The following is a 26,206-nucleotide window of genomic DNA, read 5'->3' on the forward strand; positions in this document are numbered from 1 at the left end:
CATGTTGAACAAGTTGAGTTCTCTTGTGGGGACAAAGTTCTCAATGTAATGGTACAGAAAGACACACACTTCATTATAACCTTTCTTACCTTGGCTCTCATTATAACAATAAAATCTACCTCCATATCCAGAATGAGATTTTCACTCGGCAGCAGTGTGGGCGCTGATATGAAACTTCCTGGCAGATTAAAACTGTGTGCCCGACCGAGACTCGAACTCGGGACCTTTGCCTTTCGCGGGCAAGTGTTCTACCATCTGAGCTACCAAAGCACAACTCACGCCCGGTACTCACAGCTTTACTTCTGCCAGTATCTCGTTTCCTACCATCCAAACTTTACAGAAGCTCTTCTGCGAACCTTGTAGAACTATCACTCCTGAAAGAAAGGATACTGCGGAGACATGGCTTAGCCACAGCCTGGGGGATGTTTCCAGAATGAGATTTTCACTCTGCAGCAGAGTGTGTGCTGATATGAAACTTCCTGGCAGATTAAAACTGTGTGCGGACCGAGACTCGAACTCGGGACCTTTGCCTTTTGCGGGCAAGTGCTCTACCATCTGAGCTACCGAAGCACGACTCACGCCCAGTACTCACAGCTTTACTTCTGCCAGTATCTCATCTCCTACCTTCCAAACTTTACAGAAGCTCTTCTGCGAACCTTGCAGAACTAGCACTCCTGAAAGAAAGGATACTGCGGAGACATGGCTTAGCCACAGCCTGGGGGATGTTTCCAGAATGAGATTTTCACTTCGCAGCAGAGTGTTGAGGTTAAAGTAGACTGGAAACCTAGAAACTGATGATAAAAGTGCACTGAGAAGGAACCATGCATAAATAAAGATTTCAAGTGGCACTGTAGGAGTAAAGTGTAAGGAGGCAAAAGAAGACAATATTATGAAAAAGATAGACTGCTACTCACCTTATAGTGGAGATGATGAGTCATAGACAGGCACAACAAAAAGTCAGTTAAACAAATGAGCTTTCTGGCCAAAAGGCCTTCTTCTGAATCACACACACACACACACACACACACACACACACACACACACACAAATGTAACTCACATTTGCATGACCATCTCCGGCTGCCGTGTCCAGCAGTCAGAGTTGCATTTGCATGAATGTGTCTGTGTGTATGTTGACTAATTCAGAACAAGGCCTTTTGACTGAAAGCTTACTTGTTTAGAATTTTTTGTTGTTGTGCCTGTCTGTGACTCAACATCTTCACTGTATGGTCAGTAGAGATCTATCCTTTCCAAATACTGTCATTATTCCATCCCGGATTTTCCATTGTTACTGTGTGGACAGTAAATAGAACAGCACACATAATATTAATGAAAGAGACATAAGTAACTAGGATGCTGTATAAATAAAAAATAAATGGATCTTGGGTGAAACTTCATCAACCAATGAGAGGCAAAGGGGACTGACATTTTGTTTGGTGAGACGTGGTCAGTGAAGAACCAGAGGGAAGCTCAGCTATAAACTTTGCAACCTGACACAGGAATATGAAAAGGATCAGTGAGCGGATGACAGCAGGCAAGACAGCTGCAGCAACTTCTGTTAGAAATAATTAATATAAGGTGTTCCTGCTACTAAATGTTATTCACTATTTTGTCAAAATGAGTGATGTAATGAAAAAGACAGTGTGCTTCATGCTGTTGGACGTGAGGTAGACATTAAGGGAGAGAGAGCACTGGCTAAAAGTAAATCTTGCGAAGACAGTATGGGAACAAGAACTAAAATCTGGAGAAGACAGTGAGTTTAGGTCCAAGTCAGATATAACTTGCTATGATGTAGTAAATGCTAGTCAAGTTACCAAAGAAAAGTCTCGGGCATCACCCACAGAACTTTCAAACGTTAATAATAGTGAAAGCAAATTAGAACACGAATTTTATGTAGATAGATACATTGAAATGTTCACTGGAGTTCACTGAAGTAACTAAATGTATCAAAAGTGACATCAGCAGTTTAAGAGTAGCAATGAATACAAGTGGTAGTAAAATTTAAAGAAACTGGAAAATTTGGACGAAAAGGTAGACTCTGTACAAATTTGTTTGGATAATAAGTTGGAAAAGTAACTAACGAAACAAATGTAAGAATAAACAGACAGCAAATAATGTGAAGCTACTCAAGATAGGATTGTAAATTGTTATGAAAAGAGGGTGGAAGCAGTAGTCAGTTCTTGTCTGATGACCTCTGGCCAGTTAAAGAAAATTAATGCTGAAAATAAGGATGAGTTAGAGTTACAAATGGAGAAAACAAAAGCAGAACTGAATAATAAAATAGAAAAAGTGGGAAATGAAGTTGAAAACAGACGTTTGTTAACTACTGAATAAAAACTTGAAGAGTTCAATGAAACTGTAGAACAATATCAAGTTGTAAATGGATCTAAAATTTACCAACATTGAAAACAGTAAATCATAATGTTTTTACTGTATCAAATGAAGCTTACTTTATCAATTGTAAAAAGTTTCATAGCTTTTGAACCATGTGGAATGTGCACCCCCTTGACTTTATCAGAGAATTTAGTGAGTTACCTAGAAATAGGAGTGATCAGGAAGAAAATGTCCTTTATAAGAGGTTATTGGAGAGAGGATGCTTATGGGTGACCTTCCCATTCTTGAGAATAATGCAGGAAATTATTTTTGAGAAAAAAGGGAGAATAGCAGAAAACTGCTTGTGAATTCTGGGCTAGTGAGAGCTACGAGTCCATGAGAGGGACTATTAAAGGTTTCTGTTGGTATTTGATTAACAAACTTAAGTACTTGGACAAAGAATCAGAAAATGAGGCAATAACAATAGGATTAGAAAATAAACAGACACAAATTGTAAGAGAATTGCTTTTGTCAGTCCCCAAGAGTAACATTAATGACTTTTTGATTTATATGGGGAAAAACAGAAGACAATATGAGAAATTGTAAGCCAAGAAACCAACCCACAAGGGATTAGCCAGGTTCTGGAAGGAACAACAGAGATGTAAAGGAGCCAAGTGGATGTAGGCGTGACAGAAGGGGCCTGAATGATAGAATTATAGGGATCAAACTTAAGTTTGTTCCAGTTGAGTTTCGTACTTGAACAAGATCTAGAAAAGACCCACTAATAAATAGGTCAAATTCCATGTTAATGATCAAAGAATAGACAGACACAGTAGAGAAGATGGAGAACTTAAATCATATCTAGAGGTACACAAAACTATTTCCAGTGGGCAAAATAATTTTGCATTACAAAAAAATCATAAACACAAAAATTGATAAGATAGAAAAATTTTCAATTGTTGCAGTAAGGGAATATGTTAAGTAAAGAAAACATAAATGTTATAGTAATATTCAATTATTTATAAGTTACAAGTTTAATACTGCTGGAGTTAATGACCTAACCATATAACTTAAGCTCTTCATTGCAGGGTAATCTCTGCAAATCTAAAATATAATTCTCCTTTCAAACACATTTCTCATTGATTCAATGTACTTGAAAATAGAAACACTGAACTACAACTAGTATCTGTAATTGTTCATCTATCTTCAGGTATCAACCAAAGGGGTTTCTGCGGTTCCAAACTGTAAACACCCAAGTTGAAATGTAAGGAACTCACTATGCAGGACGTACAGCAGATCCTTGAAGAATTTTTTGAAGAAACTAACCGAGACTGGCAGAGCAACTATATTCGACAGCATGTCATCATGTCATCTCATCAAAAAATTGAGCTTAGAGGAGACAAAGTGACAAGAAAGGAACTAATTACCAACTTTGTTCTTATAAAAAGATGTGAAGGAGTTTCTAGAATCATATGGGTTTGTAGAGCTGTTTCATGGAGATTTTGAAGGTAAAAAAATGAGACTCAACAAAATCTGTCAGAGTACAATTGATGATTTCTCAACTGCAACTGTTGAAAAAGGAGAGGTGACAGAAGAATAAAGCTGCATGAAGATAAGAAAACTGCAGTTGACAGACACATTGAACAAGTCAAGCATATCAAAAGTTATTATTCTAGAGTAAAAATGCTTCATCACCAATATTTGAGCAGTGAGTTAAACGTGAAAATAATGTGTGAGAAATTTTCTGTGAGGAAGGTCTCAATTTGGACATAAGTATGACTACTACAGGACACTATTCTGCAATAATTTTAGTATCGGCTTCAGAGCAACTTATGTTGACACATGATCTACATGTTCATACCCAAAAAGTAGGATTTTCTTGGAAAATCAATGAACTGAAAAGAAAAATTTGAAACATCAGCTCACGGCTCACAGAATTTGAAGTAACCTGTTTTATGATAGATAGATAGAAGAAAGGCAAGGCAGTCCAGTTACGATTGCCAGAAGAATTTCATTCTTACAGAAGTCTCAAATCAGGCGGCCTGTTATTCAAGACATATGTAATTCCATAATTTCATGGTTTGCCTAAGTTTCTCTACGAACACTGACACAAAAAAATGTGACCTCGTATGTTTGGCCAGAGAATGAGTTTGTGAAGGGGTCAAACCAGGTTGATTCAGCAATTTGTCATCAACTGCTTCAAGCCTATTTGGATGGTGTCACCAAACTATGTCTCTTTTCGGGTGTATGTGGTGGGCAAAATAAGAACACAACAATGACTGGGATGTTGATGTATTGGTTTCTTCATGATGCTCCACTAGATGTAGAAAGTGTCAAAGTGTGGTTTCCAATCATCAGTTATTTGTTCATAACCCCCCACAAGATTTTTGGAAACATGGAGAGAAAATTTTCCAAACTGAACACAATCGAAAATCCTGCAGTCTACATTGGCATAATGGAGAAATTCACCAGTGTAGTGCCCTTGGGGTCAGGTGACTGCCAAGTAAGAACTGGAAGCAGCTCACTAATGACATCCTCAAATCTCAAGACAGCAAACAAAGCCATGCCTTGTGCAGGGACAGACATTCTTAAATTTTGAGGCTAATAGAAATCCTTGGGTCACAGAAGAGATACTGAATTTAATTGATGAAAGGAGAAAATACAAAAATGCAGCAAATGAAACAGGCAAAAAGGAATACAAACGTTTCAAAAATGAGATCAACAGGAACTGCAAAATAGCTAAGCAGGGATGGCTAGAGGATAAATGTAAGGATGTAGAGGCATGTATCACTAGCGGTAAGATAGATACTGCCTACAGGAAAATTAAAGAGGCCTTTGGAGAAAAGAGAACCACTTGCATGAATATCAAGAGCTCAGATGGAAACCCAGTTCTAAGCAAAGAAGGGAAAGCAGAAAGGTGGAAGTAGTATATAGAGGTTCTATACAAGGGCAATGTTCTTGAGGACAATATTATAGAAATGGAAGAGGATGTAGATGAAGATGAAATGGGAGATATGATACTGCGTGAAGAGTTTGACACAGCACTGAAAGACCTAAGTCAAAACAAGGCCCCGGGAGTAGACAACATTCCATTAGAATTACTGATAGCCTTGGGAGAGCCAGACCTGACAAAACTCTACCATCTGGTGAGCAAGATGTATCAGACAGGCGAAATGCCCTCAGACTTCAAAAAGAATATAATAAAGCAGGGGTTGACAGATGTGAAAATTACCGAACTATCAGTTTAATAGGGCACGGCTGCAAAATACTAACACAAATTCTCTACAGACGAATGGAAAAACTGGTAGAAACCGACCTCGGGGAAGATCAGTTTGGATTCTGTAGAAATGTTGGAACATGTGAAGAAATACCGACCCTACAACTTATCTTAGAAAATAGATTAAGGAAAGGCAAGCCTACGTTTCTAGCATTTGTAGACTTAGAGAAAGCTTTTGAATATGTTGACTGAAATACTCTGTTTCAAATTCTGAAGATGGCAGGGGACAAATATAGGGAGCAAAAGGCTATTTATAATTTGTACAGAAACCAGATGGCAGTTATAAGAGTCGAGGGGCATGAAAGGGAAGCAGTGGTTGGGAAGGGAGTGAGACAGGGTTGTAGCCTATCCCTGATGTTATTCAATCTCTATATCGAGCAAGCAGTAAAGGAAACAAAAGAAAAATTTGGAGTAGGAATAAAAATCCATGGAGAAGAAATTAAAACTTCAAGGTTCGCCGATGACATTGTAATTCTGTCAGAGACAGCAAAGGATCTGGAGGAGCAGGCGAATGGAATGGACAGTGTCTCGAAAGGAGGATACATGATGAACATCTACAAAAGCAAAATGAGGATAATGGAATGTAGTTGAATTAAGTCGGGTGATGCTGAGGGAATTAGATTAGGAAATGAGGCACTTAAAGTAGTAAAGGAGTTTTGCTATTTGGGGAGCAAAATAACTGATGATGGTCGAAGTAGAGAGGACATAAAATGTAGACTGGCAATGGCAAGGAAAGAATTTCTAAAGAAGAGAAATTTGTTAACATTGAGTACAGATTTATGTGTCAGGAAGCCATTTCTCAAAGTATTTGTATGGAGTGTAGCCACGTATGGAAGTGAAACGAGGACGATAAATAGTTTAGACAAAAGCAGAATAGAAGCTTTTGAAATATGGTGCTACAGAAGAATGTTGAAGGTTAGATGGGTAGATCACGTAACTAATGAGGAGGCATTGAACAGAATTGGAGATAAGAGAAATTTGTGGCACAACTTGACTAGACGAAGGGATCGGTTGGTAGGGCACATTCTGAGGCATCAAGGGATCACCAATTTAGTATTGGAGGGCAGCGTGGAGGGTAGAAATCGCAGTGGGAGACCAAGAGATGAATACACTAAACAGATTCAGAAGGATGTAGGTTGCAGTAGGTACTGGGAGATGAAGAACCTTGCGCAGGATAGAGTAGCATGGAGAGCTGCATCAAACCAGTCTCTGGACTGAAGACCACAACAACAATAATCCCTTGCACACACACTTTGCACAATAACAGAGTCCTGAGACTTTTCGAGGTGAAATTGTACTTTGCTGGTAAGATGTTGTTGCTATGCTGTCTAATTTGACCATTTTGTTACATCTCTTTTCCATAACTTTTGATGTTATAAAGCATGCTTAACACATTTCCACTATATATATTACACTTGTCAATATATGAGTTACATTTACTACACTTATTTATGCGAATTTTACTTTTACTTGTCAAGTATTGTGACTGACTATTCGAACTTGATGCCATCTTGACATATGTATTTGCAGAAACAGAGTGTTCTACCAATAGTCTATGCTTTCTATGACTTCTATGAAGCACAAAAGGCAGTTTGTAACATGGACCTTAAGGAGACACATTATTCTGTAGCAAGCTTAATGAGTATCTTTCTACCAAAGTGTATGGACTTTTGTATTTATCATATTTTACAATACTTATTTGCTGTCTTCTAAACTTTGTTGATGTGTGACATTGGAAATGTTATTATTATCCAAACTGAAAACAAACAATATTAGGCAGCCAAATAATTTCAAAGCGATTGATCACAATGTACATTAAAAATAAAATCTGGGATATACAATTACATAACTGTACCAAGAATACTACTACCACTGTTATCTCCATTTAATGTGAATAATTTTCATTGTTTTTGTACACCCATGTTATTAACTGAAAAAGATAAAAAATAATTTTTTACTTACTTGTGTGGCTCCAATGAATCAAATATCTTTTTGTATCCAGCCAACTGAGACACAAATGAATCTACAAATGGCTTAAATTTTGGAAGTGCTTCAAGGGACATTATTTCTTTCCAAGATTTGCTTGATAACCATTCTGGGGCAGGATTCTCAACCTCCTAATTGAAACATTGGTGTGAAGTTTAAACATAACAAGTAAAATGTTAGTAAAAGAAAGAAGAATAAAACTCAAAAGAGCTATCATATGTTTGATACATGTGCTATTCTTATTGAAAAGTTCTACACATGGGGAATTACTAGTTTTTCCAAGTTCGGGAAGATATATCAATAAATTTAATGAAAGTACTGCACAGTTAAAAGTTTGATAACAATTAGCACATTACTATCAGAAACATACCTGTAGAGGGTTTCCCCCTGCCAATAAGAATTGCCATTCCGTGGGATCTATTCTTTCTTCATCCATCAATATTCTTACACATAAAAGAAATGCAAAATGCATCTTGTGTTTTTCAAATAGACTTCGGCAGACATTGGAATATAAACTAAATGTAAAGTAATTATTAATATTCTCCACTCTTTCATTTATGTCAGCTGCAAAGTAATTAATATCAAGCTTGTAGACATGGTCACAGAAAGAACCGTGTTCCAAATATAATGATATCCAGAGACAGGTATTTAGACAAAAGGAACCATACTATGATTTATTACATCATGATAGTCAAGCTTTAGGTATAAGATTTCTGAATGTTCTCTTTTATAATGAGATCTAAATAATACAATATACAATAATGGAAAGACCAGGATGGAATGTAACTATATTATGAAAAGTAAAGTTGCCACTCACCACATAGCGTAGATGCTGAGTCGCAGAGAGGCACAACAAAAAGGATGTCACAAATAAAGCTTTCAGCCAATCAGGCCTTCATCAAAAATAGATGACAGACATACACACACACACACACACACACACACACACACACACACACGCACGCACGCACGCACGCACTCATGCAAATGCAACCCTCACACACGACTGCAGTCTCAGGCAACTGAGGCTGGGTTCAGTTGCCTGAGACTGTTGTCATGTGTGTGTGTGTGTGTGTGTGTGTGTGTGTGTGTGTGTGTGTGCGCGCGCGTGCGTATCTGTCATCTACTTTTAACGAAGGCCTTTCTAGCTGAAAGCTTTATTTGTGAGAGTCTTTTTGTTGTACCTATCTGCGACTCAGTATCTTCGCTATATGGTGAGTGGCAACTTTCCTTTTCATAATATAAATACAATATACAGGTTCATAATTTTTGACCATATTACAAAATAGCATATAAAAAATCATTACAATGCCAATTTAACTTTTAATTTTAATTAACTATGACACTGTGAAAGCACCATGCAAGAATAACATTTGGCCACACTTTTGTAATTAATTGAAACTGTAAGTTTACTGTTAGCAGTCACAATTTATTTGTAACTGGTAATAGTAAACTTGAAGTTTCAATCAATATCAGTAAAAGTCATGGTGAAATCTGACCTAAATTTTTTGCATTTAAAGATACACTGTGTCACTCTGCATTTGGGCACAACAGAGCAACAGTACTGACTGAGGACTGTTTTATCTTTTTACATTACTGATGATTATCAAATAATAGTAATAAGAATGTAGGACAGTTTAGAAAGAAGAATCATTATAATTTTTCTTTAAAATTGTAATAATGCCATTTGATAAAACATCATTTTTGGGAGGTGACTGTCTACAGCCATTAAGAAATGTATAAAATGGTTATTTGAAACATCAGATGCTTTTATTTTAAACCCAAATATCTACCGGTTTTGGTCTTGGACCATCTTCATGGATTAAAATGATTTACGTCACCATATTTCATTAGTCATTACTTAAAATGTGTAGCGCACACCATGAATATAAATATATGACACAGGACTTTAAAAGCAGGATTACAAATACTAAATGTATACAGAGCGGTACAGTTGTGTCTCTTCAGCACTGCTCTGTATATGTTTAGTATGCGTATGTTTGCTTTTAAAGTGCTGTGCCATATATGGCATCGACTACATATTTTAGGTAATGACTAATGCAATACGGTGGCTTAAAGCATTTTAACCCTCATCCGTGAAGATGGTCCAAGACTGAAACCAGCAGATATTTTTTTTTAAATAAAAACAGTTGATAGTTCAAATATGCATTATATACATGAGAAAATATCCTTGTGTATAGAACACAAATGCAGAAAATTTGCATATATTACTGACCTGATGCTTCTGTATTGGTCATGCTCCCAATAAATATGCTGATGAACCATTCTAATGAATACTGGTACATGGGATCAATATTGCCCAGATCTGATACACAGAAAAAGAGTATTTGTGCTCGGTTTGCAACAGGTATATACAGTGCTCTTGTATTATCAATATTAATTTGTGTCTCTTCTGCTGATTTCACTTTTTGCTGTAATGAAATAATGACATACACCATAAGAAATACATGAGAAATATATATTAATAAGATATTTACTTAAATATGTGGTTAAAAAATCATAGATACAAGTTTCTCTTGTATAGTCCATCTCATAAAACAAGTCATTTACCTTTAAATGAAATACAACAGAATGTTGCATAATCATAAATTTCTGTTGAACAGTTTGACAAACTGTGAATGTAAATGAATTAATATTGTCACTATGGACAAATATGGAAACTGCTGCAGGATAGTGAGAAATTGCAGTGGAGAGATAGATGTTCACACATGAGTGTGGCCTCCCACTTTCTGCCATTGTAAACAGTACGATTTGCATATGAATACCTCTGGTAAGAGGCTACTTGGATGTCTTACTGCTAGAAACATTGTTTGACCAAAGCAGTACCCATCCTATCCCAGCATTACATATTCATCTTTTCAATATGTTCATTCCACTTATTAGCTCCTATACACCACCATTGTTAGTTCAGTGTATAGTATGTTACACTAGAGGATAAAAAAAGATAAGCACCCATAAAGGAGTAGACAATGATATGAAACTTTACGGGTTGAGAGAGATTGTGATGTTATTTCACTGCTTACAATATGGAGTAAAATTCACAAAGAACTTCGCAATATGAGGCCACTTATGTATCGGTCATTACAACTGTTCTGCCCTGGATGCACACTCTGATTCACTTAGTAAAGGTACCATGGAACCATTGTATTCTCTCCTGACACAATCTGGGGATCTTGCTAGCCATAGGAATACCTCAGTATCAAGCAGATAGTTCACTGACACAGTCCACCTGCTTAGTTGGGTGGTACTGTGCTCGCCTCCCATGCAAGAGGGCCCGAGTTCGATTCCCGGCCAGGTTGGAAATTTTCTACGCTTGGGGACTGGATGTTGTGTTGTCCTTATCATCATTTCATCCTCATCCAACTCACTCAATGTGGCGTCGACTGAAATAAGCCTTGTACTTGATGATTGGACTTCCCCGGATGGGGCCTCTCGGCCAATGATGCCATATACTCATTTCCATTTTTTTCACTGACACACATGCCATATGTAAGCAAGAGTTGTGCTGTTGAAAAATAGCACTAGAATACTGTCTCAAGAGAGGTAACACATATGGAAGCTGGGTGTCAGTGACGTACTGTTGTGCTGTCAGAGTTCCCTCAATCTATATGTCCTTTACCTGAAATCATAACCAATAGTCACCTGTGTGGTAACAGGTGATTTGTGGTGCCCTGGAAATATTTTAAGTTCAGAGTTGGCAGCCATTGCTCAGGCTGCTCGGCAAGCTGTGGCTCGTTAGCAACCACATGATACCGCACAACGGCCGGACCACATGGTTCAGCCAACTGCACAGCTGGGAATTCCTTGGTGACGCTGTGTAGATGAAGGAGACATGCCAGGAGTGCCAAAATGGCGGACTTTGTGAAACCTTAATGGCAGACATTTCACAGTTTGTAAAGAAATTAATAGTAGCCAGATGAATCATGATATCTCAAAAAGAGACATGTACATTACCATTATTTGCACGATGATCCTGATGGTGTAATCAGATTTTCAATATCTTTATTAGTTTAAACTTTAGTATCTGATGATAAATTATTCTACTAACACCCAGCAATGAATTTTCAAAATCTAATCAGTTTATCCAATTTTGTCGATCAACATGTCTTTCGAAAGCTATTACTGAAAACCTAAATTGGTATAAATTACAGGCATGTAACTTGAATAGTACATGAGTTATTGGAAGTCAAAGTGGCCAATTACTATTGATCGCAGCAGGCCATAAGTACTCCACAGTTACACGAAAAAAATGATAGCAGCTTGCTTATAAATATATTTATTCATCTATTTCTTTGTTTACATCTGATATATACTATACATGAAGATATTGGTCCATTATTTACTGTGTTTTAGAAAGCACAGAGACATTAGGCTACTGGCTTACTTCTGTTCTATTCCTTTGATTTATGTGTATTTAATTTGTTTATGTATTTAATAATGCGTGTTAGAGCGTATTTATGGTCCAGCTGTAGGAATATTTATTTAATTTCAAGTTATTTAAATGTAAATACAGTATTTCGAATGTGGTTCATTATGAAACTTCCTGGCAGATTAAAACTGTGTGCCCGACCGAGACTCGAACTCGGGACCTTTGCCTTTCGCGGGCAAGTGCTCTACCAACTGAGCTACTGAAGCACGACTCGCACCCGGTACTCACAGCTTTACTTCTGCCAGTACCTCGTCTCCTACCTTCCAAACTTTACAGAAGCTCTCCTGCCAACCTTGCAGAACTAGCACTCCTGAAAGAAAGGATATTGTGGAGACATGGCTTAGCCACAGCCTGGGGGATGTTTCCAGAATGAGATTTTCACTCTGCAGCGGAGTGTGTGCTGATATGAAACTTCCTGGCAGATTAAAACTGTGTGCCCAACCGAGACTCGAACTCGGGACCTTTGGCTTTCGCGGGAAAGTGCTCTACCAACTGAGCTACCGAAGCACGTCTCACGCCCGGTACTCACAGCTTTACTTCTGCCAGTACCTCATCTCCTACCTTCCAAACTTTACAGAAGGTCTCCTGCGAACCTTGCAGAACTAGCACTCCTGAAAGAAAGGATATTGCGGAGACATGGCTTAGCCACAGCCTGGGGGATGTTTCCAGAATGAGATTTTCACTCTGCTTTTCTTTCAGGAGTGCTAGTTCTGCAAGGTTCGCAGGAGAGCTTCTGTAAAGTTTGGAAGGTAGGAGACGAGGTACTGGCAGAAGTAAAGCTGTGAGTACCGGGCGTGAGTCGTGCTTCGGTAGCTCAGTTGGTAGAGCACTTGCCCGCGAAAGGCAAAGGTCCCGAGTTCGAGTCTCGGTCGGGCACACAGTTTTAATCTGCCAGGAAGTTTCATATCGGTGCACACCCCGCTGCAGAGTGAAAATCTCATTGGGGTTCATTATGTTTGTGAGTATGCATTGGCTTGGAGACAGGGCGGGAGTGCTCTAGCCAATCACAGCGATCGTTCCGAACAAGATACGTGGAGAGACTGTATGGAAGAGGGGGAGGAGCATCATTTCAAGAGGGGACAGGGGAATATGGGAGAGGACACGAGAGATCCTGGACAGTTCAGTGCGATGGACGCACTGTCACGGGAAGGACTTGAGAGAGTGAAGCAGTTTGCGCATGGTCGTGAGACATAGAAATATTTTGTAGTGCCAACTGGTGCACTTGTGAGATTTCTGTGGCTTCTGCAGTGAAGACATAGTACGCGTTTAGAAGTGAATATCTCGCAAGCTATATTGCTGTTCAAAACTAATTACGTGAAGTAGGAATCTATTGTTTTCCTGCTATTCAACTTATATTTTATATAATTGCTGGACCATCGACACCAATAAGTGTTTTACAGTGATAAAGGGCATTGTTAAAGGTACTTCTACTATAGTACCCATCATCTGAAGTCGTTAAAACAGTACCTGCAGAATTTACTTAATTGCAATCTTTCATTTATAAATTTCTATATAAGATTCAAAGTTCATAATTGCCGAGTGATAGGAACCTTCGACCATTCAATTCATGTGTATATTCATATTGCATACTGTAGACTCAGCAGAATTTGGCTTGTAATGCGGCAACTATGAATGCCAGCCCCTAGACAACAAAACCAGCCCAAACTTTTAATATTATAATCCTGAGTCTGTGAGTTGAAGGCCATCATTTCATTCTTATTTGAAAGCCCACATACCACACCATAATGCTGGTGCTGTCAGATTTCCTTCAATCACTACCAGCTTTAACTGAAAACATACACTGCACCATGAAGCCAGAAGTAACACCAACATGCCTCCTGAAACATTGGAAGAATGGGACCTCTTTGTAAGTCACAGGCATAATCACCGACGGTGGTCATTCAGATTACTAATGAACAGCAATTCAAGCATGAAGTGACACCATTCATCAGCAGTCCATGCTTCTTGGTCATGGCACTACTACAAACATAGACATTTGTGATGTGATATGCAGCCCACATATGCAATGGTAATTCCCAAGTCTAGGTGCTGTTAGCGTCTGACTAATGGGGTGGGATGACATAGAATGTTGCATGGACTCCATTACTTGTTTTCAAATGGTATGCTGAGAAGTGAAGAGGTTGCAGTGTCCATGGCACACATTTCATGTTCCTTCCCTTTAGTGGTCGAAGGTGATTGACTGGAATCTTGATGATAAATATGGTTGTCGTCACCTTCCCATGAAGAGCAACATCAGACACTAACAACACTAGATTCCATCCTAACAGATCTCAGAAGACCTTAACAGTACTGACTGACCACTGTGTCATCCTCAGCCTTTAGACACTATCACATCCTAATGCCTCACAACTCTGGATATTGTATGATTTGATCAGATGGCGAAATGGCAGCCAACAGTGAGGCCCCAAACTCTGACAGGTACTGTTAAATATTGTGTGAATGAGAACTTATGATCTTCATGTCCTTCATAGCCACTGCTCAATATCTGATGGTATTCACACCCCTTACATACCCTACCAGACCTGGTAACAACTCTAAATGGTATTTACATTTCAATATAATCAAAACATCCACAGAACTTTGATCTTTGTATTAAAACAGCTTTTTTCTCTCCTGCTGCCTGACAGTGTCAGTGGCATGCATAAGTTGCACATACAGTACATCTATATTTTATTGACTAATATAAATACAAGTGATATGTAGGTGTAATCCTTCAAAACACACAGTGGAAAATACAATAAAATAAATGTGACTGTTTACAGGAATTTTTAATTCCAGTTGTTATTCATAACAATCACAGTGACACCTAACCATAAATATTCACATTTAAGAAGTACTCTTAAGCTACCTTTGTAATCAATACTATCTATACCAATAGATATATTGCTACTAACTACATGCAGGAAGCATTGAGCAGCAGACAGACACACGTAAAAGTAGACTGTTGGGAAAGCATCAGCTTTTGGACACAGTCCTTTATCAGATGACACACACACACACACACACACACACACACACACACACACACACACACATTCATAAATACACAACTCACACTCACATGTACACTGTCATTTCTGTGTGCTGTGGCACCATTGCAGTGAGCAGCAATTTTGGTTTGTGTGGGTTTAGAGGTAGGGAGGGGGACAGATACCAGGATAGAGCTGGGGGAAGGTATTTCAGTGGCCCTGTAGGAGTCTCGAGAAGTGTGGTTTGGACAGTCTGGTGTGCTGATAGATGCAGCATCAGGAGAGCTGTGCTTAGGGGAAGGCAGAGGGGAGAGAAGCAGGGAGAGAGAAAGTGCTATTCAGGTGAGACACGGGGATGGAAGGTGCTTCTGAGGCTGGAGTAGGGGCAGAGATGGAGATAAGAGGCAACCGGAAGACAGGGACTAGGGAATGTTGACACCAGGGGGTTCACGGGAACAAAAGATATGTTACAGGCACAGTTCCCTCATCTGCAGTTCAGAAAAGCTGCTGATGGTGGGAACCTCCCATAGGACACCTTTAGTCCCAGCCAGGAGGGTATGTGTGCTCCACGAAAGTTGAGGGCTACACTGATAGAAGCATAGCTACTGGCAAGGTCATATAAGACAGACAGGCATTGGCAGATGAGCCAGACAAATTGGGTCTCACATAGGGCAAGAGAGGCTCTATAGACCTAGGGAAGAAAACCCAGGAGTAAAACCCAAGGGAAGATCCTTGTCCTCCAGGTTGGGTGTTGGGTTCGCAGCTAATAATCCCCACTCAGAAAATGAAAGTGTTGCGACGACCACACACTGGCCTTAGAAGAGGAAAAAGATTAATGAGATGGAAAATGGATAGTATGATAACCATCTGGAATGTGAGGACACTTACGAAACATGGCAGACTGCAAGAAATTAGAGAAGAAATAGATAAATATAGAATGAAAATAGTGGCACTTCAAGAAATATGGTGGAAAGGACAAGGAATGATAGCATTCAGGAAACACAGACCAATACATAGTGAAGGAGATACAGGCCATTATATATAGCTCAATGATGGGAAATATAATTAGTTTCACAGTAGTTAGTGAGAGGCTGTGTTCTTTGAGGTATAGTGAAAGATTTATCAGATATAGACAGAAGATAAATATGGCAAGAAACACAAAGACTAGTGGAAAGCAAAACACAGTATAGAAAGTCTCCAAATTAAAGAAAAGCAGGAAGAATACAAAAAGAAATTAAAAGAGATTTTTGAGACAAGAGGAAAGAATATACAAGGAAGGAAAATGATGCAGAAACTAAATGCGAGACTGCTGCAGAGGAAGTAGTGGGGGGGGGGGGGGGGGGGGTGTAAAACACAAAAGAACAGTTAAATGTTTTGATGAGGAGTGCTCATTGATAATTTAAAGATGAATAAAGTGAGGCAAAGAATGCTGTGAAGGAAAACAATACTAGTGTTGGAAGAGTATAGATAGAAGAAGAAATGAGTGGCTAAGTTATGCAGTGTGAAGAAAGCCAGAATGAAAGGGCGAAGATAGAGTTGTTGGACAAAATGAGGGGCAATAATGAGATATGAAAGTTTTATGAAAAATCTAGAGAACTGAAGAAAGGCTTCCAAATGAGAGCAGTCTTCTACCAGAATGAAGATGGAAACTAACTTGAGATAAAAGCATAGCTTTGGGAATATGGCACAATTATTTTACTGAGTTACTCAAAGGAAGGAAGGAGGTAACAGAGAGAAAGCCTTGAATGAAGAACAGGAGGAACTGGATTCATAACTGGAATTAGAATACAAGTGGAGGAGCAGGAAGTCAAACCATCAGACTTACAGAAAAGTGAAGAATGCAATTAAAAACTTAAAGAATAATACAGTGACAGAAGAAGAAGGCAGAAAGGCTGCATTATTAAAATTTTGGGGAAAGAAGATACAAGTGGCCATTAATAAATTAATAAAGTAAACATGGGCAAAGAAAGAAATGCCTAAAGTTCAGAGCATGGGAATAATCTGGCCATTATGTAAGAAAGGCAATAAGTTAGAATGCAGCAGTTACCACAGGATTACTCTCTTACATACAACACATGAGCTGTGTAGTACGATTTTATCTTCTTGACTGGAAAGCAGGGTGGAAAGGATACTGGAGATTAAGAGATTGGATTTAGAAGAAATAGACCCACAATGACCAGTTATTTTTATCGAGACAAGCAATTTCATTTGTTGTACACTGATTTTAAACAAGCATACAACAGTCTAGACAAGAATAAGATTCTTAAAAGTATTAAAGATATTAGAATCCCCCTAAAACAAGTGAGGTTGGCAGAAATAACAATGAAAGCAACATTTTATAAGGTCAGAACATAACAAGAGTCATCAGGTGAGTTCAAGTTAGGTATGGGGCTGTGGCAAGGAGGTGTGAACTCTGTGCTATTCTTTAACTTAGCATTAGAGGAGGAAATTCAGGAAATGCCAATGAACTCAATGAGATCAATATGTAATGAGCAGGTCCACGTGGTGGCATACGTTGATATGTAGCCTTAGTTGCAATCCACGTCAGAGCTTTGAAGGAAATGGTGCTGTATTGGAAGGAGTAGCACAGAAGTTGTGACTGGAAGAGGATATAGGAAAAACAAAGTATATGATGACGGGAGGTCCTAGTAGAGATAGTGAAAAGATCTCATTTAAAATGAACACTAAAGAATATCAAATAGTGGAAGTATTTAAATATCTAGGTTTGGTAATAAGAGAAGGTAATTGGACGGCAGCAGAAAATCAAAAAAGGATAGCAAGTGGAAGGAATGTTAATAAGAGTATAAAAATCAAAATATATCTCACTATTTTAAACCCTTCAGAAATGTATGGATTGGGAGACTGGGTGATGACTACAAGGGAAGTAGGGTGGTCACTGGGTCACTGAGATGGGAAAGGAAGATTTTGAGAAAGATATTGGGGGAAGTGAGAGAGGAAGACTGCTACAGAGTAAGTACGAAAAATAAGATGGGTTGGTCACATACAGAGAATGGCAGAAACTCAAGAGTGTTAAGAAAGTCTTTATTGGAAAGTTCAAAAGGAGAAGGAGAAAGTGGCTTGAAGGTATGGATGAGGACATCAAAGCAATGGGAGTCAGGAATTGGAGAAGGAAACCAATGGGCAAAGAAGAATCGAGGCAAGTGACAAAAGATGTCATGGCTCTAGAAGGGGCTGTAGTATTGAACAGTAAGTATGTATGTATGGTGTTGGTGGGAAGAATACAGATGGTACAGGCTGTGAAGCACTCACTAAAGTCAAGCAACAGGTATTGTGGTCCAACTGGGTGTTCCAGCTGTCTCATGGCCACAGTTTGGCAGTAGCTGTTCACACAAAATGGCGAGCAGTGGTTGCAGCTAAGATGGAAGATGACTACTTTCACAGATGTCCCTGCGAGTTAAGGGAATAAGAAACGCCTGTGACAGGACTGGAGCAGATAGTAGTGGGAGGACGTATGCGATAGGATTTGCATCTGGCACATTTGCAGGGATGTGAGCCATTGAACAAGGAGTTAGGAATAGCAGTGGAATTTGGCTGGACAGGTATTTTGCATAGGCTGGAGGACTGCAGAATACCACTGTGTCAGTGGTAGGTAGAATATTACTCATTTCATGGCGTAGTGGGAGATAGCTGAAACTCTTGGTGAAAACGAGGTTCAGCTGCTCCAGTCCTGGTGTGTACTGAGTCGTGAAAAGGAAGGCACTCCTTTGTGACTGGTCAGTAAGTATGATGGGTGACTGGGAAGACAAGGCATTGGAGATCTTTTTCTGTGCAAGGAGGGGATGGTAATTCTGCTCTGCCACGGCCTCAGCAAGAGATTCAGCATATTTGGAAAGGACTGCTCATCATTGCACATGTTTATTTTTTATTTCGTTGTCTGTTTGCTGTCCACAAAACAATCAGTTTTTTGACATTGTCACAGATTTTAGTTCACATATACAAAGGTCTAGTTAATGTACATACATGCACACATCGATCTAAATAGTAACAGTAAGAAATTATTATGCTTTTGTTAGAAAAACAAACATGTTACAAACAAACATGTTATATTCACTGTTTTATAGAGACACTTTACAACTTGAAATATAAATACATACACCGATATAGTGTGTGAAGATCAGAAATTATCATTTTTGTGTTGCAAAAACAAACTTATGCTATATACACTGTTTTACAAAGGGATACTACAACTTGAAATCTGCTACTCAATAACAGCTTTTCTCTATTAATAGATGCTTAAATTTATTCTTTAAAGTATTCATGTTAGCTGTCGTAAGGTCAGATGGAAGCCTGTTATAAAGACAGTTCCTATTGTATGTGCACTACAGCCTGCAGCCTTTTTGACTTGCAATTCTGTAAAAGTTTTCCCTTCTATGTGTATTGTACCTATGCACATTACTGTTTGTTATATTATATTCTAGATTTTGTTCCACAAACGTAACTGTCTGAAGGGTGTACATAGAGTAGATGGTTAGTATTTTATATTTCCCTGCAGATTTCTCTGCAGGGCTCTCTCATGTTTACCTTAGTTACCACTCTTACTGCCTATTTTGCAGTCTGAAGACCCTGTCTGTCTGTATAGAAAGTTGGTGCCCACCCCACATCTCAATACCCTAATGAAGATATGTACATATATTTGTCTCAAGCTATCACAGCACAGGAAGGCTGAGACCCAAGAAGGCTGAGACCCTTTACAGTATACACACAATTGTATTGATTTTCTCACACATATGGTCTATATGTTCTTTCCATGATATCAACAATTATTTCCAAAAATATGTGTTTGTTTGTGTAGCTCAGGGCCAATGGAGGTGTAAATAGAGTTATATTTATGTTGTGATTATAGATAAGCATAAACTGCATCGTCACTGTCGTCTCTTTAGATATGAGTAGCTTATTTGCAGTAAGATAACGTGACAGAAAATTATAATTGATTTCACTACTGTTTGGAGAAGTTTTCATAACACAGTCCCAGCTGAAAAAAAATGTGTCATTAGTATAGCTTACAGCCTTGCAGTTTTTGGGCTCAGTTAAATTATTAAAGTACACAAGAAACAGAAAAGGCCCAAGTATAATTCTTTGGGGCACACCACATTGAAGTATCTTGTGAGTTTCTTTGGTTGTGACATTTCTTGGCCAGACACTTGATGCAGAATTAAACTGGTCTGGCCATGTAAATAATATTTGCAAAAAGCTATCTACTGCCGTATATGCCCCAAGAAAACTGACATCTTTTTGTAACGTTAACACTCTGAGGCAAATATATTTTACACTATTTGAATTACATCTAAGCTAATGGGTAGAGATATGGGGATCCAGCAGTAAAGAATATATGAAAAGAGTATTTGTCCTACAGGAGATGGCACTTAGAATTATGGGAAGGAAATGTGATATGGAATCTTGCAGAAATTTGTTTAAAGAATTTAAAATACTAACTGTTCATAACTTATATGTACTTGAGATAATCATTATGGCACTAAACAGTAACAAAACATTTAATAAAGAAACACATGAACACAACACTAGAGGTAGAGAGAGATCCGACAATATCTCTCACTGAACCACACTTTACGAGAAAAACCCTCACTATGCAGGCATAAAACTACTGAATTGTTTCCACCCTAATAGATCCAAATCGACCATTACAGAACTAAAAAAGAAATTAAAACTGTGGCTCCTAAACAATATGGTGTATTCAATATTTCTAGATTTGGTACACTTGTATGATGAAAGACCCTTTTTTCTAAAAATATATGAATCTCAGATCTTAGACTAAATGAAACAATGAAAAAAGATTGGCTTGTTTTTGTAACATTTAAACAGGGTGCCCTGCCACGTGTTTCATTTGTGCCAATTGTGTTAAACATCTCTATGAATTTCTCACACACTTCTTTTGGGTCATTCGTTATACCGTCATTTTCTTTTGATGTTATGCTGGCGTGTCGATGAGTTGCTGTTTACCACATTCTTTATATGTACATTATTTTCCAAGCTGTTTTACTAACACAGGTTGAGTTGCTTATCTAACAGGCATATTTATGAGCTTTAAGGCTAGTTAACTTATCTCTGTATTCCTTTTCTGAGCAGTTTATCTTTTGTTAAATAGTACTGTAATTTAGTATCTCTAAACAGTATGTAACAGTCTTTCATGTTCTCTCTCAGTTCAACGATTTCTGGAGGGAAATCCTCAGCTTTGCGATTAATAGCTTTGTTTACTTGTTTTACTAAAGAACAGGTTTCATTATCAGTTTTATTGAATAGTTTACAGAAATTTTCCAATTTATCATCGACATTTTTGCATTTTAAACTAGTTCCCATTTTTCACTGGCTAATGCCCTCTTAAATTTATTACAATTAAATTTTCTTTTACACATAAACATACCACTTTTAGTTATATCTACATTCCTTACATCTCTTTCCACAGCAAGGGCTCTGTAGTCAGATTGCACCTAGACCAGTTATACATGTCCATATAACTTCACAGTCGCACTCAAAATGAACACAGAGACAATATTTTTGTTGGCTGCAATGAACATTCCTGCTCCTATGGCATCTAATCTGTCTTTTCAATAATCACAGTCTAGCCTACAGAAATGCCATGTGCACTGCGTAAGTACTTTGCTGCCTCAGTAGCTGCTTCCTTTGTGAAGTGTTCCCCTGACCTATCAAGGGGAACCCTACTATTCTCACTGCAACACAGCTCAGAAATCCGCAGCCAAGATTGTCACAGAGCTGAGAAAATCTCTGGCTGAGACCCTCTACTTGGCAACGAAACGGAGAACTCTGAACAACTCTGGAAATGATGCTGTAAATTGTGAGCTATGCATGCAGCCCATGCACTAGGCCAGCAGTCTTCTCCCCAATTGTATTCAATACCTCCTCATTAGTTATGTGATCTACCCATCTAATCTTCAGCATTCTTCTGTAGCACCACATTTCGAAAGCTTCTATTCTCTTCTTGTCTAAACTACTTATCGTCCATGTTTCACTTCCATACATGGCTACACTCCACACAAAGACTTTCATAAACGACTTCCTGACACTTAAATCTATACTCCATGTTAACAAATTTCTCTTCTTCAGAAACGGTTTCCTTCCCATTGCCAGTCTACATTTTGTATCCTCTCTACTTCAACCATCATCAGTTATTTTGCTCCCCAAATAGCAAAACTCCTTTACTACTTTAAGTGTCTCATTTCCTAATCTAATTCCCTCAGCATCACCCAAGTTAACTTGACTACATTCCATTATCCTCATTTTGCTTTTGTTGATGTTCATTTTATATCCTCCTTTCAAGACACTGTCCATTCCGTTCACCTGCTCTTCCAGGTCCTTTGCTGTCTCTGACAGAATTACAATGTCATCGGAAAACCTCAAAGATTTTATTTCTTCTCCATGGATTTTAATACATATTCCAAATTTTTCTTTTGTTTTCTTTATTGCTTGCTCAATATACAGATTGAACAACATCGGGGAGAGGTTACAACCCTGTCTCACTCCCTTCACAACCACTGCTTCCCTTTCATACCCCTCGAATCTTATAACTGCCATCTGGTTTCTGTACAAATTGTAAACAGCCCTTCGCTCCCTGTATGTTACCCCTGCCACCTTCAGAATTTGAAACAGAGTATTCCAGTCAACATTGTCAAAAGCTTTCTCTAAGTCTACAAGTGCTAGAAACGTAGGTTTGCCTTTTCTTAATATTCTAAGATAAGTCGTAGGGTCAGTATTTCCTCACATGTTCCAATATTTCTACGGAATCCAAACTGATCTTCCCCGAGATCAGCTTCTGCCAGTTTTTCCATTTGTCTGCAAAGAATTCGCGTTAGTATTTTTCAGCTGTGAGTTATTAAACTGATAGTTCAGTAATTTTCATATCTGTAAACACCTGCTTTCTTTGGGATCTTGAAGTCTGAGTGTATTTCACCTGTCTAATACATCTTACGCACCAGATGGTAGAGTTTTGTCAGGACTGGCTCTCCCAAGCCTGTCAGTAGTTCTAATGGAATGTTGCCTACTCCCGGGGCCTTGTTTCGACTCAGGTCTTTCAGTGCTCTGTTAAACTCTTCACGCAGTATCGTATCTCCCATTTCATCTTCATCTACATCCTCTTCCATTTCCATAATATTGTCCTCAAGTACATCGCCCTTGTATAGACCCTCAATATACTCCTTCCACCTTTCTGCCTTACCTTCTTTGCTTAGAACTGGGTTTCCATCTAAGCTCTTGATATTCATACAAGTGGTTCTCTTTTCTCCAAAGGTGTCTCTAATCTCTAATTTTCCTGTAGGCAGTATCTATCTTACCCCTGTCCGCCCCCAGTAGCTGAGTGGTCAGCACAACAGACTGTCAATCCTAAGGGCCCAGGTTCAATTCCCGGCTGGATCGGAGATTTTCTCCGCTCAGGGACTGGGTGTTGTGTTGTCCTAATCATCATCATTTCATCCCCATCAACGCGCAAGTCACTGGAGTGGCGTCAAATCGAAAGACTTTCACCAGGCGGGCGGTCTACCCAACAGGAGGCCCTCGTCACACGCCATTATTATTATATCTTACCCCTAATGAGATAAGACTCTACTTCCTTACATTTGTCCTCTAGCCATCCCTGCTTAGCCAATTTGCACTTCCTGTTGATCTCATTTTTGAGACGTTTGTATTCCTTTTTGCCTGCTTCATTTACTGCATTTTTGTATTTTCTCCATTATCAATTTAATTCAATATTTCTTCTGTTACCCATGGGTTTCTATTAGCCCTCATCTTTTTACCTACTTCATCCTCTGCTGCCTTCACTACTTCATCCCTCAAAGCTACCCATTCTTCTTCTACGGTATTTCTTTCCCACATTCCTGTCAATTGTTCCCTTATACTGTCCCTAAAACTCTGTACAACCTCTGGTTTAGTCAGTTTATCCAGGTCCCATCTCCTTAAATTCCCACCCTTTTGCAGTTTCTTCAGTTTTAATCTACAGTTCATAACCAATAGAGTGTGGTCAGAGTCCACATCTGCCCCTGGAAATGTCTTACAATTTAAAACCTGGTTCCTAAATCTCTGTCTTACCATTATATAATCTATCTGATACCTTCCAGTATCTCCAGGCTTCTTCCATGTGTACAACCTTCTTTCATGATTCTTGAACCAAGTGTTAGATATGATTAAGTTATGCTCTGTGCAAAATTCTACCAGGTGGCTTCCTCTTTCATTTCTTACCCCCAATCCATATTCACCTACTAAGTTTCCTTCTCTTCCTTTCTCTATTATCGAATTCCAGTCACCCATTGTAGTAACACTGTTCACATTTACGTCGCACTTCACTTAGCGTAGACCGGGACTGTGTCCTAGGCATGCCCGATGTTAACTGACTGGGCACGGCCCGTGCTGCCTGAGTTGTTGTTGTTATAGTTACACTGGCAGAGGTCGTGTCCAAATTCTCATGTGCCCTCTGGTGGACGGGACTCTACTTGCGGCAACTACCGTCCGTGACGCGCCGTGCCGATGTGCACCTCCTGCGATCTTTCCGGTGGCTACTGCACCCATGACTATTAAATTTTCATCTCCCTTCACTATCTGAATAATTTCTTTAATCTCATCATACATTTCATCAATTTCTTCGTCATCTGCAGAGCTAGTTGGCATATAAACTTGTACTACTGTAGTAAGCATGGGCTTCATGTATGTCTTGGCCACAAATAAAATGCGATGACTATGCTGCTTGTAGTAGCTTACCCACACTCCTATTTTTTTATTAATTATTAAACTTACTCCTGAATAATCCATTTGATTTTGTATTTATAATCCTGTATTCACCTGACCAAAAGTCTTGTTCCTCCTTCCACCGAACTTCCCTAATTCCCACTATACCTAACTTTAACCTATCCATTTCCCTTTTTAAATTTTCTAACCTACCTGCCCGATTATGGGATCTGACATTTCAGGCTCCGATCCGTAGAACACCAGTTTTCTTTCTCCTGATAATGACGTTCTCTTGAGTAGTCCCCGTCCGGAGATCCGAATGGGGTGACTATTTTACCTCTGGTATATTTTACCCAAGAGGACGCCATCATCATTTAACCATACAGTAAAGCTGCATGCCCTCGGGAAGAATTATGGCTGTAGTTTACCCTTGCTTCCAGCCGTTCGCAGTACCAGCACAGCAAGGTCGTTTTGGTTAGTGTTACAAGGCCAGATCAGTCAATCATCCAAACCGTTGTCCGTGCAACTACTGAAAAGGCTGCTGCCCCTCTTCAGGAACCACACGTTTGTCTGGCCTCTCAACAGATACCCCTCCATTGTGGTTGCACCTACAGTTTGGCCATCTGTATCGCTGAGGCACGCAAGCCTCCCCACCAACGGCAAGGTTCATGGTTCATGGAAATCTCTGGTTGAGGCCCTCTACTTGGCACCAAACTGAAGCACCCTGATGAACTCTGGGAATGATGCTGTAAATTGTGAGCTCTGCATGCAGCCCATGCACTAGGCCAGCAGTCTTCACCCAAAACCCAAGCTATAAGAGTCATTAGAGCTGACACGAGCCATTAATTCCAGACAACTGCAACCTGCATGCTCGATAGCTGCAGGCAGGGCCTCCTCCGCGTCTCAGATGAGGCTCCTGGCAGACATACTGAGTGCACATTGGAGTTCTTTCAGGCCCTGGACGTTATTTACGTAAGGGGCTACGTAACACGCCTAACATTGGAGTTCCCAATAAGAAGCAAACCCCTCTTCCTGTGTGACTGTTTGGACCCTAGTGAAGGAGTGGCCATCTGTGCACCCACACAGTGAATGGGGTGAGGTCAGACAGCCAGCCTCCAGGCTGATCCTTCCCCTTGAGTGATTTGATTGCTTTACCGAACACCCCTATGGTGAGGGCAGATCTACTGTGACAAGTACACTGTAACACTGTAAGGTGTATTGGCAGCAGAGTCCATGGATGGAACACTTGAGGTGCCTAATGTGACACACCACATTCTCCGCCATCACTACTAACACCCCCCCCCCCCCTCCCCGCCCCGTAAGAAACCTGAAGAAACAATGGTCAAAAGTGTCTTCAGCTGTTTGCAATCTGAGATCCTGCATCCACACACAATATATCCATCCCAGCATAACTAACTTAATAACTAAATTACAAAAGACACAGAGAAAGCTAAGTATGCAATTTGCTACCCTCCTGACATGT

General features: G+C 39.3%; 1 protein-coding gene across 1 annotated transcript in view; it reads right to left on the bottom strand.

Annotated features, from left to right (window-relative positions):
- LOC124620075 (dynein axonemal heavy chain 1-like) overlaps nucleotides 1-26,206 on the bottom strand; it is an 804,068-nt gene that overhangs the window by 145,933 nt on the left and 631,929 nt on the right. The window contains exons 43-45 of the mRNA XM_047146741.1: nucleotides 9,812-10,007; nucleotides 7,946-8,139; nucleotides 7,552-7,706 (exon numbers count right to left, since the gene is read on the bottom strand). Of these exons, the coding sequence (XP_047002697.1) occupies nucleotides 7,552-7,706; nucleotides 7,946-8,139; nucleotides 9,812-10,007 (545 nt within the window). The remainder of the gene's footprint in view (nucleotides 1-7,551; nucleotides 7,707-7,945; nucleotides 8,140-9,811; nucleotides 10,008-26,206) is intronic.

This window comes from Schistocerca americana, chromosome 6 (assembly GCF_021461395.2).
Source record: "Schistocerca americana isolate TAMUIC-IGC-003095 chromosome 6, iqSchAmer2.1, whole genome shotgun sequence".
NCBI classification, from domain to species: Eukaryota; Metazoa; Arthropoda; class Insecta; order Orthoptera; family Acrididae; genus Schistocerca; species Schistocerca americana.